The sequence below is a fragment of the Natator depressus genome, chromosome 11 (assembly GCF_965152275.1).
Source record: "Natator depressus isolate rNatDep1 chromosome 11, rNatDep2.hap1, whole genome shotgun sequence".
Lineage (NCBI taxonomy): Eukaryota > Metazoa > Chordata > Testudines > Cheloniidae > Natator > Natator depressus.
In genome coordinates this window covers 37832186-37848197 of record NC_134244.1, presented here as the reverse complement: position 1 = coordinate 37848197, position 16012 = coordinate 37832186, and the positions used below count along the sequence as shown (strand labels likewise).

At 40.8% G+C, this 16012-nt stretch overlaps 1 protein-coding gene across 2 annotated transcripts in view; it reads right to left on the bottom strand.

Moving 5' to 3' along the window:
- Positions 1 to 16012, bottom strand: part of CERS6 (ceramide synthase 6) — a 210552-nt gene that overhangs the window by 88715 nt on the left and 105825 nt on the right. For both annotated transcript variants that reach the window (XM_074967512.1, XM_074967510.1), the window contains exon 4: positions 15911 to 15968. In XM_074967512.1, coding sequence (XP_074823613.1) covers positions 15911 to 15968 — 58 coding nt within the window. The remainder of the gene's footprint in view (positions 1 to 15910; positions 15969 to 16012) is intronic.

Below are 16012 nucleotides of genomic sequence, written 5' to 3'. Positions count from 1 at the left end.
TGGGTGTCTGAAATGCCCTGCTGCTGCGGCCCACAGCCTGGGATGCTCACAGCCAGCCTATCAGCATGCAGGTCATATCCCGAGTCTCTATATGCTAGACAGTTCTGGTTCAGCAGCTCTGACCCCAGCAGCCTGTCTGCAGCCCCACTCTGGCTCCCACCAGCCTTGGTTACAACCAGCAAGGTGACCCCAGCACACTCCTAGTCCCGAATTTCCCCCAAACCATGTGCCCTGAAGTTTCCAGCCCTCCCCTGGATCACTAAGAGAAATCATAAGGTTCATTGCTCTTTTAAAGAGACTTAAGCACATCACAGCTTATTAACTTAACTGGGGTAAATACACCCTTCCCTTCAAACACAGCAGTGAGTTGGTTCATAGGAAAAATAAAACAAATGTATTAACAGGACACAGGTTAAGTGATTCCAAGTAAAATAAATAAAAGTAGAGATGGTTACAAGTGAAAACACATCTAAAATCTAAAACTTAACCTAGCCAGGTACAGGCTTTGTTCAAGATGGTTTCTCTCTCCAATCTTCCATATTCCTAGCCATTGTTGACTTTCCCCTAATCAAGACCTTCCACAGAAGTAAAAGATGCTAGCTTCCCTGGTCCTCCTAGGTGAAAGATCTTTGTCTAAGCAGGTTTCTTACCTATATTCAGTTCCCAGAGACTTCAACTTCCCCTTGGTTGAAGAGCTCATCTTTCTCAGCTTGCAAGAGCTCAGGCATCTTGTGTCTGTCTACTGATGGATGCCAGAGATGGCTTCTATCTTTATGTCTTCCAAAGGTCAATGACCTTGTTTTAAGACGCAGGATGATCTCATGCTGTTTTTTCCCTTCCTGTGGTCTTCCCATCCTCCTGCTGATTTCTATGTAAATGGGGCTTCTATCGTTTTCAGTCACACCTTGCTTAATTTATTTGGGGACAGGTAAATAGCTATTAAATTCCCTTGTGTCAGAGAGACGTGTTTCATTGTATCATTTCACAATTATATTAATCATCAGTGTGTCATTAGCTTTCAGAAAAGACCGTACTCAATACACTTTTGTAATACAGTAATACTGTATACAATCAGTTGATGCAATTATTTATCATTTGAGGTTCAGAGCCTCCTGACTTTATAGTCTAGATAAAGTTTCTGTCTCCAATGCTGTCTCCTCCACCATTTGATAGCTTTGTTTACATAATACGTAAATGGACCTTCATTGTCTCTGACTGAGGACCAGGCTGGTCAGAGAAGCAAATACACATTCCTTTGTCTAGGGCAAACCTGTTTACCAACTCCCTCTGCCATGCCTAGCTTAAAGGCATTTTAGTCATCATTCCAGCATAAATCCATAGCTCTTAATACACACAGCGCACACACATCAGCCAAGAATATTAATGATCAGTGGGTTGTTAGTTTTCCAGTGACATATTACATGATACCTCTCCAATACAGATTATAAATGCAGTGAGTTAGGTTACACTGAATTGGTCAGGCCAGCTGAAACTCATTACCTGATACCAGTGAGCACCTTGCCCACTGGCACTAGGATGCTCTTAGGGTAACAGATACATTGATGGATTTACAGTTGTAATGGAAAGGGAAAGATAAGTCTCAAAACTCCCTTGGTGTTTTTTACTAAAAGGTCTTTATGGGAATAATGTAATTGTCACTTTGTCTTTGGAATGCCTTGTTACAGTGACACTCTGCAGCGCAAGCCATGGCAAGTACAGCATTGGTGCGGGGGCAGAGAGGTACTGTTGCATGAGAGGCTGGGTGTCCTGGGTGCAAATATAGATAGGCTCAGCAGAATTTGATTTTTAACTTTGACGGATAATAACCATGTTTATTTTTTAAGCATTTTTTTAGATGATCAATTTTAATTTTCACAGTTGAGTGAAATTATTAGGGAGGGGGTTTGCCAATGATTATTTAATACCAGTAGACATTTAGATTCAAAAAGTTAGAGCTTTATAAACCATTAAAATGCAAACAGTCAATGTCACATGTCAAAATATGCAAAGTAAATATCCTTAAATCAACACAGCATGATCTGTTTTTCTCTATTCAATTGCTAGTCCATTTGTAAGAAGCCTAATTCAAAAGATTTTGCGCACAAACTTTTCAGTTCCCACAGCTAGGAGATCTTAAAAAAAATTCAGGTCTTTTGTTACTGGAATGCATAATTATTTGCGAGAGCCAGCAGACCATTCCAGATTTCTAAAGTTCTCCAAATGTGAAGTTGTGTCCTTACTGCAGTACAAAACCCTGAGCTGCCTAAACTGGTCTTGTGGAGAGGCTCATGCAATGTTTGTCTTGAACAATCTTTCCACAAACACTGAAGTTACTGGCAATGACAGTTTCATTTCTCCAGTATTCAAGTGTTATGTGTCATTACAGAGTACTTCACGCAATATGTACAAGTCAAAATCATGCTTGAACTCTTCTGCCTTGCAGCATATTTTTCTAGATGCTAATCTTGTGCGACATCTGACCCTTGAAAAATGGACCAAATGCATTACAGTTGTCAAAAAGATGCTGAGCCATATACAGCTCGAAGAATACATTGCAGAATATGGTTGCCTTCAGTTTGCTTTGAAATTCTGATGTGAAATCATGCATTGCAGATGAAAGGAATTGCCTTTTGGAGCCCACTGACTTGAATTTCACTTCTTTTGCAGTATTATCTACATCTGCAGCAACTTTTAAATTGCAGTTAAGCAGCATATCAATGTGATGTATCAGGGTATATTATTTTTCGATTTGAAAATGAACCCTGTATATTTTTCCTCAAAATACACAAAGAAAAGATAACTTACAATACAGTTGACACTGGTTTCCATCATCCTTGACCATCAAGCATAGTTTCATTGCCTTTTTTAAGGCGGCTCCATCCTCTACTTTAATGAGAAAATCTATCACGCTGTCCCTATAAGCGTGAATGAATTTTGCAGGCCTGCCTGAGCCTGGAAAACTAGTGCAATGGAACAACGGGAGGGGACACAAGCAAACCCAATAGAGTGATGGTGCTTCTTGAACACTTAAAAAAAAAAAACGCTCACCTTTGCCTGTTGGTACACTTATGCACCACGGGAGAACATACCACAGATTTGTTGATGTCATGGAACTCATCAGTTTTTACTGCATGATCAATGATTACATGCAAAAGATGAGCAATACATAGAATGTGCAGCAGATGGGGATGCATTTCTTTCATGTCCTTTACCAGGCGTTGCATGTACATCATGGAGTCACTGCTGATTGATATACAGTTTTCCCATATTTGGCTGTACTCTTGCTACGTGTCTTGAATCCAAATTGAAATGATCCCCACATTGCACTGAAGAACAACAGAGGATTTTAATAGAATAGCATTTATTGATTTATTTTTGTCACTGTACAACACTGCAAGGATGTTAATTGCTGGCTGCCTCACACACTCTGGGGTTTCCATCAATTACTAAAAAGAATTTCTCGCCAATCAAAAGATCTTTAATTGCAGCTTGGTGGTGAGCGAAAAACGTCAGGCAAATATTTTTCTTCCAGCCAACAACATTCTGGGCAAGAGCATATTTGTGAAGCAGAGCTAATAAAAAGCTCAAGCCACAGACAACATTCATTGGAATTGCCTGAAAGCACAACATGAGCACCAGATCATGTGAAAATTCCACAGCTTCTTTCTTTTGTCTTGTTTTTCCCCAAACAGGCTTTCATTGAAGTTTGGGTTATCTTTGCTTGACGTCCTTTTAATTTCAAATGACACTAATTGTTCAAATGTTCAGTAATATGATTTGCCTGACAAGAGATGTCTGTTTTACAAACTTTGCAGTGAAAAATGTCCTCAATCTTCCTTTCCAAACTTTTGCACCATTTTAAATTCAAGGTCAGGGTATTCACTTCTGGCACCTGCGACCCCTGGGCAGTTAAGTTCAAACTGGGACCACAGCACCCACTGTCACAGGAAAGAGGCACTGAGGGACAGATGCTGGAGGACTGTTAGAGTTGACACAGGTAATGCGATGCCTACACTGACAGAAGTAGGTTGACTTTGGCTCTGCATTGTTCTGGGGAGGAGGGTGTTTCTGCATCAATGTAATGGGGCACTTATATCGGCAGGAGACAATTTATGTGTGGACACATGCAAAAATAAACCAAAACAAGTCAACTTAAGTCGACCTAACTCTGTCATGAAACCCTGTAACTGGTGATGTAGAACGAAAGTTTCAATTTTTTCCAATAAATTTCATTATGCAAATGACAGTTATAGCGAACCTCCTCTTAATATCAAGTTGCTCTCTGAAAAACTGACTCTCCTAGAGGAAGATTCTACTGCACAGATATTTTTCACACATCTGAGGTCATAATCATCACCACATAAATGCCTACATTTTTCCAGTCGGTACACAAATTTTACTGCATTGTGTAAACTGATTTTATTATGCACCTGTGGATGTCACTAATCCTGCTAATCTCTTACTTCCTTAGTGACCAGCATGCACAGCAAATGGTCAAAAGGTGCAGAGACACTAAAAAAAAAAAAAAAAGGTTAAAAATGGAGTCAAACATATTCTGGCACGGTGTGGAATACTATAAAGTTTGTGTTGTCTGTCAGATACAGGGCATCTGATTCCATATTTATGGCTCCATCACTCAAAGTGATCGCAATAAAAACTTTACAGCTCTCCTGGAGCGTCTCCCATGTGTACACATGCCTGCCATGAGAAAGGCAGAGAATACATTTTCTCCCAACATCCCAGCCCAGGTAAAGGGCACGGTGGAGCAGCATCACCTCAGGAGCACCAAGAACACAGGCTGCCACTTGGAGCTCCTCAGCATATAGAGGCTGCAGACCCACTACTTACACCACTCTAGTGTTCATGCAGTTGGTCAGCTCCATTGGCCAGTTCATAGGTGGTAGTGGCAGAAAGAGGGGGCATCAACCCGTCTCCTTTAAGGCACCCTGAGCCCAAGGAAGTAGAGACTACCCTAAGCACAGAAACTGGGGTTCTATCTGGCCATTAGCAGTCCGCATATGGAGAGAGGTGGGGAAGAAAGATCCCCACAACCTGGCTTTAAGTTAGCATATGTGACTTGAATATGTCCTTTTATGTGAAATTTACACTATATCATTGCTTTCTTATTGTTTCCAAATGTAGTTACATCATCTGTTAAAGCCTGTAACTGATCAACAGATTCAGCCAAATAACTCCACTGGATCAGTGTGGCTCCTGAAGAACCAAGATACAGAGCTGCCACAGGGATCCAGTTGCCTCTGGCATTTTTCAATATGACCAGTTTATCCACCCCACCAGTTTACTTGGTGATCAGATCTTTAAAGCAAATGACCACCAGCCCCCCAAATGGCCCTACCGTGGTCCTTTTCCAACAAAATTTCCAACATGCAGTTTCCGGTTTCTGAGCTCCGAACAAAGTATTCTCATTGAAGCTGGTCCATGCTCTTTTGCAACTTTGTAATTTTCATAGGCAAAGATGGAAAGGAAAAAGGATGCAGTGGTTATTGGCTGTCAAGTATCCAGGGGAAGAGCTTGAGTTCCACATCTTGTTAATGCTTCCACTTTACAGAATACAGAGATACAGCTTAATTCAAAGGCCAGGCTATATGCTGTGGGTCAATTCCTGAAGTCCTTACTCTGCTTTTATACAGGGCTTGATTCTGCACTATTGAAGTTAGTGAGAGTTTTAGTATTGACTTCAATGGGAGAAGAAGCAGGCCATTCACCCTTAATCAAGCAAACTCCCACGGATTTCAGTGTGGTTTTTGCTTAAGTAAGGACTTTGAATTTTGGCCCTATGTCAGTGATGAACAAAATATTCTAATATTGTCATTGGTGCTGCAGGTTTTATTGTAATCAATCTTAGGGGGTTGCTCTGTAAGTCAATGGTCAGTAGCTAATGTAAAGGGAACAAGCTGACTTTTTATCAGAGCTCTTATTAGTTTGAAAGCTCAGCTGTAGCCAAAAGGGAAAAAACCCATATCAATGATCAGAGTGGGAAAAAAATTAGTTATCTTCTGCTTTATGCTCCAGATCTCAGTGATTTATAATACATAAGGAACATCACAGCACATTTATCATCTTAGATTAGTTCTGAGGAGTCAAAGGCACACATCGTTTTTCTGAGAGTGCCGGACATGATGCCATCTCTTCGCAAAGCCCTGTGGCAGATTATTACTTCATCATTATTCTGCACACTGGTGTTGGTACTTGGAGCCAAATTTATCCCTACATAACAGCACAGAAATCAAAAAAATTACATCAGGAATTAATTTGGCCTTTGGTGTTCTAAATCCTGATCTAATATTATCCCTATATGGATCATCTAAGAAGATGAAAATTCCTTTGATGGAAGAGAAGTCTGCTGTTGAAAACTTTAGCTCTGGTACTACCAAAAAGGAAATATATAACCCTAGTATACAGTCACAAAATATTTTCCACAGTTGTCCTTACTATGGAATTATTTTGGAACAGTTACCAACTACAAGTAAAAATACATACTGTAAGCACGTATGTTCTGCACTTTGGCAGATAATTTTGTCTTTCATCCCCCGCATGGCATTTTCTTACCTTATTTCATTACAGAAAAAAAATTAAGACAAAAGATGGGAACAGGTAAAAAAACAAAATTTTTCCCTTATTATATGCTTTTTCACTGAGGTTTCTCTTAGTAAGTACTTAACAACAGCACAGTACTTTATATACAGTGCCAAATTGAAAAGTCAGTTGAAGTCAATGGATTTACTTCTGATTTATGTCAGTGTAACAGAGCACAGCATTAGGCCCACAGATATGCTGGGAGCTGGGATGGGTTTTCTCAAGCCAAAACAAGGGTGGTTTTGATGTAGGTTTCATTCTACCCGAACCAGAGTTCAGGCGTTTCAGATAAAAGGATTTACTCTTAGCTCATTTCATAATGGGAAAATCTGGGTTGTTTTGCAAAGCTATGTTTCAAGTTTGCAATTTGGATTGCAAAACCAAAGTTAAGGTGATTCAGCTCCAGGATCAATTATGTCATATGAGGTAAGGAAAGGATGCTTTGGATAAAAAGTTCCAGTTTCAGTCCCTCTCTCTTTAAATACAGATAATTAAATTTGATATGCAGAATACTGGTTCAAATCCTGAACAGCTACTAATGATCGAACATTTCTCTACTGCTTTGCAGGTTGGTGATCTCAGTCCAATTCCTAGCAGGCAGGAACCTACATCACAAAAGCCACCATCACAAATGGTGCTGTTTGAGGGAAGTCTCACATACAGGTTAACTGCTACCCTAGTCCTATGTCACAAAATGACGATCTCTGAAGCCTAGTTACAACCACATAATGCACATGTTCCGTGCATTTAGACAATTACAATGAATGAATGAAATCCTTATGCCGTTGCCATCAGTGGGAGTTCCACGTTCAGAGAAAGGACAGAATATGGATGGTCCCTCTTGCTGTTACAGTCAGTGCATATTCAACAGGGCATTATTTTACATAGTTCAGTCTATGGGGCACAACTAGGTGTTACTCCATTGACTTCAGTTGAGTTGTGCTGCTCAGAGTCCTATATATTCATCATAACCCAAAAGTTATACACTTCATTTTCTTTAAATAAAATGTTACACTCTGGCGGAAGAGACCGTACATCTGCACTAACAGTAAGAACACTGGTTTGGATTTGGATTTAAAGCAGAAAGTATCAAAAGTTCGACTTCTACTGAAGTGTTATTCTACAGTTCCACCACTACACTTGATTGTAATATAAAATAGTTAGAAGATGGAAAGTAAAATAGAGAGGGTTCTAAATAGAACCAAGGTATCCACCATTTTAAGTCTATAAAAACAAAATTCCGTTTTGGGGTTCTAATGACAAACTACTCAACCTCTTCTCCAAAAGAAGACAGTGCCACCAGAACCCCTAATGGAATTAAAACCTTGTAGCTTTATAGTATACTTGTTACTCTTATGTGAGAAAGGACTTAAATGTATACCCCAAATTAAAAAACATAGTAAGAGAACCAGAAAAGTGCCACCCTGGCTAAACAAAGTAAAAGAAGCAGTGAGAGGCAAAAAGGCATCCTTTAAAAAGTGGAAGTTAAATTGTAGTGAGAAAAGAGTTTTCAGGGGGAATATAAGGGTGAAATTCATGGGTGGGTACCATAGGCCAGGGAAGGCTAAACCTCCCCTAATCTTGGCCGTGGCCCTGCCCATGCTCCATTGGGAGGCCCCGCCCTCACTCCCCCTCTTCCTTGAAGCCAATGGCAGCTCAGCTCCACCCAGTGGCCAGGGTGGCTCAGGCCAAGCTGGGGGCCTGGCTGGTGCCAGCCAGCAGCCCGTGGTTCAGGCCAGCCAGCAGCTCGGTGCTCGGGCTGCCCAGCGGCTTGGGGGTCTTCCAGCCATTGGCGGGCCGGGGCTCTGGCGGGGGGGGACGTGGGGGTGAACTTGGGTGGAAGGGGCTTCACCCACTGCCCATGATGGAATTCACCCCTGTGCAGAGAGCCACACCAAAACAAAGGCCATCAAAATTGGTTTAAAGTGGTACTTAAGCGGTGTACAGGCCTCATACTGTGTACAGGGATGAGTTTCACCCTAAATGAAGGGTATGCAAAAAGTACAGACACAGTTGTGGGGGACAAAAGAGTAGAGACAATAACTTATCACACAGCAGCTGAGAAAGCACCCAGCTTTGGAAAGTCTACCATCACAATCCAGTCCGTCAAACTGAGTAGACTGCGTGGCTGAGAAAATGTGTCAAATGCCAGTCCTCATTAAACAAGAAGTTGTTACCCAGGTTAAGAAGGCATGTGCTGCACAGTGCAGATTGAAACATCAAATCTGGAACCAGGGTACAATTACACAAGGCCCAAGGCAATGAGTATTATTCTCTACTGATAGCCACCTTATCCCACACCTGGAAAACATAGGCAAGTTATCACCAGCACAAACAGATGGAAAAATTTCATCAATACACCTTCAATCTACTATGCAAATCAAGTGGCAAGATAATGAGGTTCTCTAAGAGAGCTGCATAAGCTGCACTTAAGAGACACTTATCAAACACAGCTCTTAAGGTTAGCATATTTCAGGTTCCGCAAAAGAGGACACTGCAGAGAGAGGGGGAGTTGGAAGGAGGGTACAGTTGGGGGTCCTGGAGGGGGTACCTGCGGCAGGGGTACTCACTGGAGGTGGGGGGCAGTGTCGCTCCCTGTCATGGTGGCAGGGCGGCTGGTGTGAGCCCAGGATGCAACGATAGCCGTCAGTCAGCGCCTCCCTGCCAGAACCTCTCTCCGGGGCTGGGAACCTGGGCGGGCAGGATCCAGCAGCTGTGGCTGTAGGGCAATGGACCAATCAGCTGCTGATGCAGGGGAGGGACCAATCGGGAAGCAGACCATTAGGGGCTCTTTCTAAGCTGCAGCATCCGTTGCGAAAAAATCCCAGGCATTGCCTGTTATTTGAAAAATTCTCCCGGACAGAAGATGAGGGCTCAAAAATGAGGCAATTTCTGGGAAAACCCGGATGTACTGTAATCCTAACAGCTTTATTGGACTGGACCTGCCCTCCACACAAGAGGCACTATTCTCTCAAATGCTGAATAATACACTTACTGGGCAAAAGATCAATAGAGAGAAAACATTACTAAGATCTTAAAACAATTAAATTTCCCATTCTGGCATAGAGCAACATGTGGGAAGCTACAGTGGCAAACCAGTTTGCCATGAAAAAGTAATACCCAAAGCAGAGAATCGGGAAGAGAAATGGATTGTTCAAGAAGAGAAGAAGATACTTTACAAGCAGGGTACAAGTCACAGGCACAATTAGCAAACCATATTACTCTTCCCTGCCCAACCTATGAGAAAGCCTCTAACATCATGGACTGGATCCTTTAACCCTCTCGGAGTTCACAGATGCTCTTTCCAAGCTAATTATCTTACAGAAGAAGATCAGCAAACCACCTATGGATAGGTTTAGTCAGAAACACTTGAATGCAGTTTCAAAGGTTATACTCTATTTTAATAATACTGTGGATACTTGAAAGAAAAGTACAGCATGTATTGAAAAGTCAGATCTGATGAATCCCAAATGGTTTATAAATTAAGCATTTGTTTGGATCTTAAAGAGTCAAATGAACGTGTAAAACTTGGTGATATACTGGTGGCATGTTCCATCCCATAGGATGTTGTAGTTGTCAACCTGATGAGCTTGTATAGATCTTTGCTGGAATTATGTCTGTGATGCTGGCAGAAAGGTGCCAGCTCTTGCTCAGGCTTTAGACCTCAGCTGAGCACAGATTTTAATGCTGGAAACCAGTCTGTTTCATCTCTGTGTTAGTATGGTTAAGATGGATATTGAATTTATAACAAGGTGTTTAGGGTTTAGACTTTATGAAATACATGTAAATTGCTGCATTCATTAATCTCACCTATATCTGTATCACCTGCTATAAGGGAATATTTAACTTTTTGCTTTGTAACTGCACAAATATTTTCTCTGAAACTGTGAACCCACTCAGCAGGGATTGTCTCCTGCCTATCAGAAAGATCTATCAAAACTAAATGAGCCATTGTGGGACATCACAAAACAAAGACTGTTAACTTCCCGCTCATGCCCACGAAGAGGATGTGTGCCAAAGGGTTTGTTCCATCAGCCTGAATGCTGGAAGAAGGAAATAAAAATGGCTGACAAGAAAATTTTTCATCTTTTGCTGTTCGGACTCTCACAGGGCCAGTGCTATGAAACAGAAGCAGAGATCCCCAAGGTCAAACTGGGTTAGTCTTAAAAGACATTCAGAGTTGACAGATTACTACAACTGTCACCTTTTGAAACCATAGGTTGTAATTTATTTGTGTATATATGCTTACCTGCTTTAAGCTTGTAATAACTCTCTCATTTCTTTTCTTAGTTAATAAATACTTACCAGTAGAGAAGTTTACTATAGGACTGGTTACAAATGTTGTCACTGGTGTGAGATCTAAGGTATAAATTGACTTGGGGTAAGTGACTGGTCTTCTGGGACTGGGAGCAACCTGAATCTTTTGTGATCTTTTGTGTATCACAACCATTTATCACTAAATCCAGCTTGCCTGGGTGGCAAGACAGACTGGAATGCCCAAGGGGACTGTCTGTGACTCCATGGCAAGATTGTTATAGTGCTTTAGGAGTTCACTCTTTTTATTGGGTTGGGGAAATCTAATTATAGACCGTTTGGAGTCTCTGCCCTGCTTCTTGACAGTCTGCCCTGAGGTTGACACTCTCAGTCATGAGCCATTCATGTCAATGTCATTTGGGGGTTTTGATGTATCTGGGTATATACACACTCCCGGCTTCTCCAGCCTGCTGGCCCACGTATATGGGGCTTGAGCCTAAGTAGATTTTATTACTTAACAGGCTGCACATCTCTACTCTGGCACTGGAAAACTGATGCTGAGTAAGCACAAAGAAAAACACCCTCTCTGGGAGAAATGGCTTTTCCAGAAGGGAGGATCCATCTGTGGGACACAGAAGAGATTTATTAAGCCCAACTTTGTTCTTTAACTTTATAAATGAAGAATTAAGTGAATCTTGCAGTTCGTTCACTAAGAAAAAAGCAGAACAAAAACAACCAGATTATCTACCTCAGTATTATGATGAAGCTGAAAGGGCTGAAAGTGAAGTTCAAGGAAAAAAGTATTATGGCTTGGGATTCCAATATCTGAATTTCATTCTTTGCAAACCCAAATCTCATTCCTACATAGAGACAACACAGGCTTTGATCAGTGTGAATGATCGATAAATTCTATCACTTTGTTTTAGTTCCTGGGGTTGACAATACACATTAAAGGGGGTTGATATAAGTTACACCATTTAAATCCAATGACAATCATAGTTCTGTTCACTTAGGGCCCGCGCGAAAGCTCACCGAAGTCAACGGGACTCTTAATTGATTTCAGTAAATTTAGATCAGCCCCTTAGGGTCCAATTGCTCAATGGAACTATTCTCATGAGTTACTGTTCACCATTATGAGTACAGGGTCTACAATCAGATCATTAGAATATATACAGTGGCTGTACCCCAAGTTGACACAGAGCTGTCTTCACAACAGGGTTGACTGATATAGATTTAAAATAAAAAATAAAAAATAAATCTGATTTTATTTAAATCAGATTTTTGTATTTAAATATACTTCTCCTTTTAAAAACAAATCTGTTTAAAATTAAATTTGAAATTATGATAATCTCTGTTAAGTTGTAAACTTATAATAACCTATTAAAAACATTTAAGTAAATAAATAAAAATATGCTGCATTAATGAACCTTCCCCAAATTTTAATAAGTTAATGGGTGCTGCTTTTTGCTTATTTAGAGAATTAGGGGAAAACATCTTTAACTGTTAAGGTCCACTCAAACTTTATAAATATATCACAATGTCACATAATGCTTCAGTAAGTATATTCGTTTCAGTCTTTACCCTGGAGAGAATACTGGTATTTTAATTTTCCCAAATGTAAGTACTTTCATTTTCTGTGGTGCAGAAGAGCTTTTGCCTTAATTACTTTTGGTTCAGTTTTACTATCAGGTGCAGAGAGAAAGATTATTTTCTTCATTTGGACTAGTTCACTCAAAGGCGCGAAACTGATTGACAGTAAAAAAAAAAACAGGAAAGCTTGTTTTCCTCTTGGAATCTCTGAATAAAAACCAGATGGGAGGGGATGAACTCTAGTAATTCTAAAAACCTGAAGGATGCGGGGCCAGATTTTCAAAGACATTTAGGCACCTAAAGATGCAGATAGCTGGCTCGTGGGATTTTCAAAAGTACCTAAGTAGGTTAAGTACCTAACTCCCATTGATTTCAACATGAGTGAACACCAAACCAGGTTAAGTGCCTATCTACATCTTTAAGTACCTAAATACATTTGAAAATCTAGTTCATGCTAACCGGAAACAATCCATCAATTCGTGAACTACAGTTAATCCTTCCTGTGTTTAATAAATCAGTTCATAGAATCATAGAATACCAGGGTTGGAAGGGACCTCAGGAGGTCATCTAGTCCAACCCCCTGCACAAAGCAGGACCAATCCCCAACTAAATTATCCCAGCCAGGGCTTTGTCAAGCCTGACCTTAAAAACCTCAAAGGAAGAATATTCCACCACCTCCCTAGGTAACGCATTCCAGTGCTTCACCACCCTCCTAGTGAAAAAGTTTTTCCTAATATCCAACCTAAACCTCCCCCACTGCAACTTGAGACCATTACTCCTCGTTCTGTCATCCGCTACCACTGAGAACAGTCTAGATCCATCCTCTTTGGAACCCCCTTTCAGGTAGTTGAAAGCAGCTATCAAATCCCCCCTCATTCTTCTCTTCCACAGACTAAACAATCCCAGTTCCCTCAGCCTCTCCTCTAGTCCCCTAATCATTTTTCTAGTCCCCTAATCATTTTTGTTGCCCTCCGCTGGATGCTTTCCAATTTTTCCACATCCTAATTGTAGTGTGGGGCCCAAAACTGGACACAGCACTCCAGATGAGGCCTCACCAATGTCGAATAGAGGGGAACGATCACGTTCCTCGATCTGCTGGCAACGCCCCTACTTATACATCCCAAAATGCCGTTAGCCTTCTTGGCAACAAGGGCACACTGTTGACTCATATCCAGCTTCTCGTCCACTGTAACCCCTAGGTCCTTTTCTGCAGAACTGCTGCCGAGTCATTCGGTCCCTAGTCTGTAGCGGTGGATGGGATTCTTCCGTCCTAAGGTCAGGACTCTGCACTTGTCCTTGTTGAACCTCATCAGATTTCTTTTGGCCCAATCCTCCAATTTGTCTAGGTCCCTCTGTATCCTATCCCTACCCTCCAGAGTATCTACCACTCCTCCCAGTTTAGTGTCATCTGCAAACTTGCTGAGGGTGCAATCCACGCCATCCTCCAGATGATTAATGAAGATACTGAACAAAACCGGCCCCATGACCGACACTTGGGGCACTCTGCTTGATACCGGCTGCCAACTAGACATGGAGCCATTGATCACTACCCATTGAGCCCGACGATCCAGTTAGTTTTAAACGCGAAACATATTTTGATTAATTTACCTTTTTCTTCTTAAATACCCAGCACATTTAAAGTAGTTTTAACTAATAATAATAATTTTAAAAAGTTGTTTTTGTGCATTTTTAATTGAATTCCAATTTCCATCCAAATGCAGCTTGACACAAATCTGGAGTAAAAAAATTAAGAAATGCATCATCCACCATTTTCTAATAAAAATTGGAATAAATGTGTATTAAGCTATGTCATTACTTAAATAAATGTGTATAAATAGAGCGAATCTTCCTGATTACCAAAAAGTACCACCAAATTTAGTGTAAAGGCTTTAGTTAGTTGCAAATCAACATATTGTAATGGTTACCAACCAATGAGAATAAACCTTCCTTTAGGCATATAAAAAGGACAGATTCAAAACAAGATTAAAATCAGTTATTTAAATCAAGATTTCCTGCTTGCTGATTTAAATTATTTTTTTTAAATCAGTGTTTTAAATCACTGTGATTTAAAAATCAATCCACCCTGCTTCACACTATTATAGTATAGGCTCAGAAAGGTTGCCTCACATACTATTATGTTCCTTGTAGACAATATCTTGTGAGCTGGAAAAATTTCAAAGTAATAGATCCAGGGATAAAAACAGGGTCCCCTTCTCATTCCTCAGCATCACATCACTCTCACTACAGTAACAGAACAACTCCAAGCAAAGTTCAGCCCTCTGAAGCAAGCACTATATCAACCATATCCTACTAAGACAACAGAAACCAGTCATGGAACATTCCCTTGCATTATTCACCATGACAGCATTCATCACCACCTGTTTTGGCTTTTGATGCCACAGCCATGGAAGAGGGTGGGAAAGTGGAATTTCGGACCATTAACTGGAAGCTTTTTGCCTGCACAGTGCCCCAGTTCAGGAACACAAGGTAAGTTTACTTAGGAGCAGCTCTTTCTCCTCCTTGTTGGAGATGCAGCGTATATTCCCATTAGTGCTGGCCTCAGACAAATGGCTGAGGAGACGGCCATGTCCTCACCCTGCTTGGCCATACGCCTTTTAGAGTGTGCATATCTGCTGTATTGCCAGTCTCAAGCATTCCAACCTCATGAGGCAGACCTCAAAAAATCATGGAGGTTGGCTTAAGCAGCATGAAAAGAAAAAGAAATAGAAAGAAAGATCTTTTCATTTGCCCTCTGGCTTTTAAGACTTTATGATGCACTTAGGTCATGTTTTCAAGCTTTTCTCCAAACCATGAAGGTTAGAACTGTACTTTGTTTTAAATGAAAGCTGAGATTTTCATGAAGTCTCCCAAATCCAGCATCTGGGGCTTTAAGAAAACATACGAAATGTCACAAGACTTGCAATAAAACAGAGCTGGCAATACTGCAACAGACTCCATGACCATGCTCATTACCTCCTGTGCCGGGGTTAAGGGAGCAGAATTCCCTGGGCTTCCCCTGTGAAGTGCGGTTGAGAGCAACCATTCATTTCTGATCAAAGAATCCATAGTAAACTTCCTGGAGATTCCTCTCTCCTACATGGGTTATTTCCACACAGGAGAACACAGGGCCCAGCATGAGGACAATGTAAATATAATCATGCTTTAAGCATAAATACATCCATGAGCAGCCTAACATCTATTGGGAAACCAGGGATGTTGTTACAGCAACCTTTTGGGCATTAAAACGGTTTTTCTGAAGCTCTTTTCTTTTTTGTTTAAAAAGTAGTAGCTTCAAGAGTTCGCTGCAAAGTACCAATTGCAACTTACTTTGTAATTCAAAAATAAAGCATATCTTTCTTAGTGGTGACTGATGATTTTCTAAACCATTGCTATATATTGTCCATACATATAACTTTAAACAGATTTGTAGCCAGTTATAAAAGCACAATACAATAATGAGAGTTCCTACCTTTTTCAGGAACCGGACTCCATAGGTAAATATATAAAGATAAAATGTAAATCTCCACCTGCAAAAGGTAAAACAGATTGACTCTATGATATTAGGTTTACA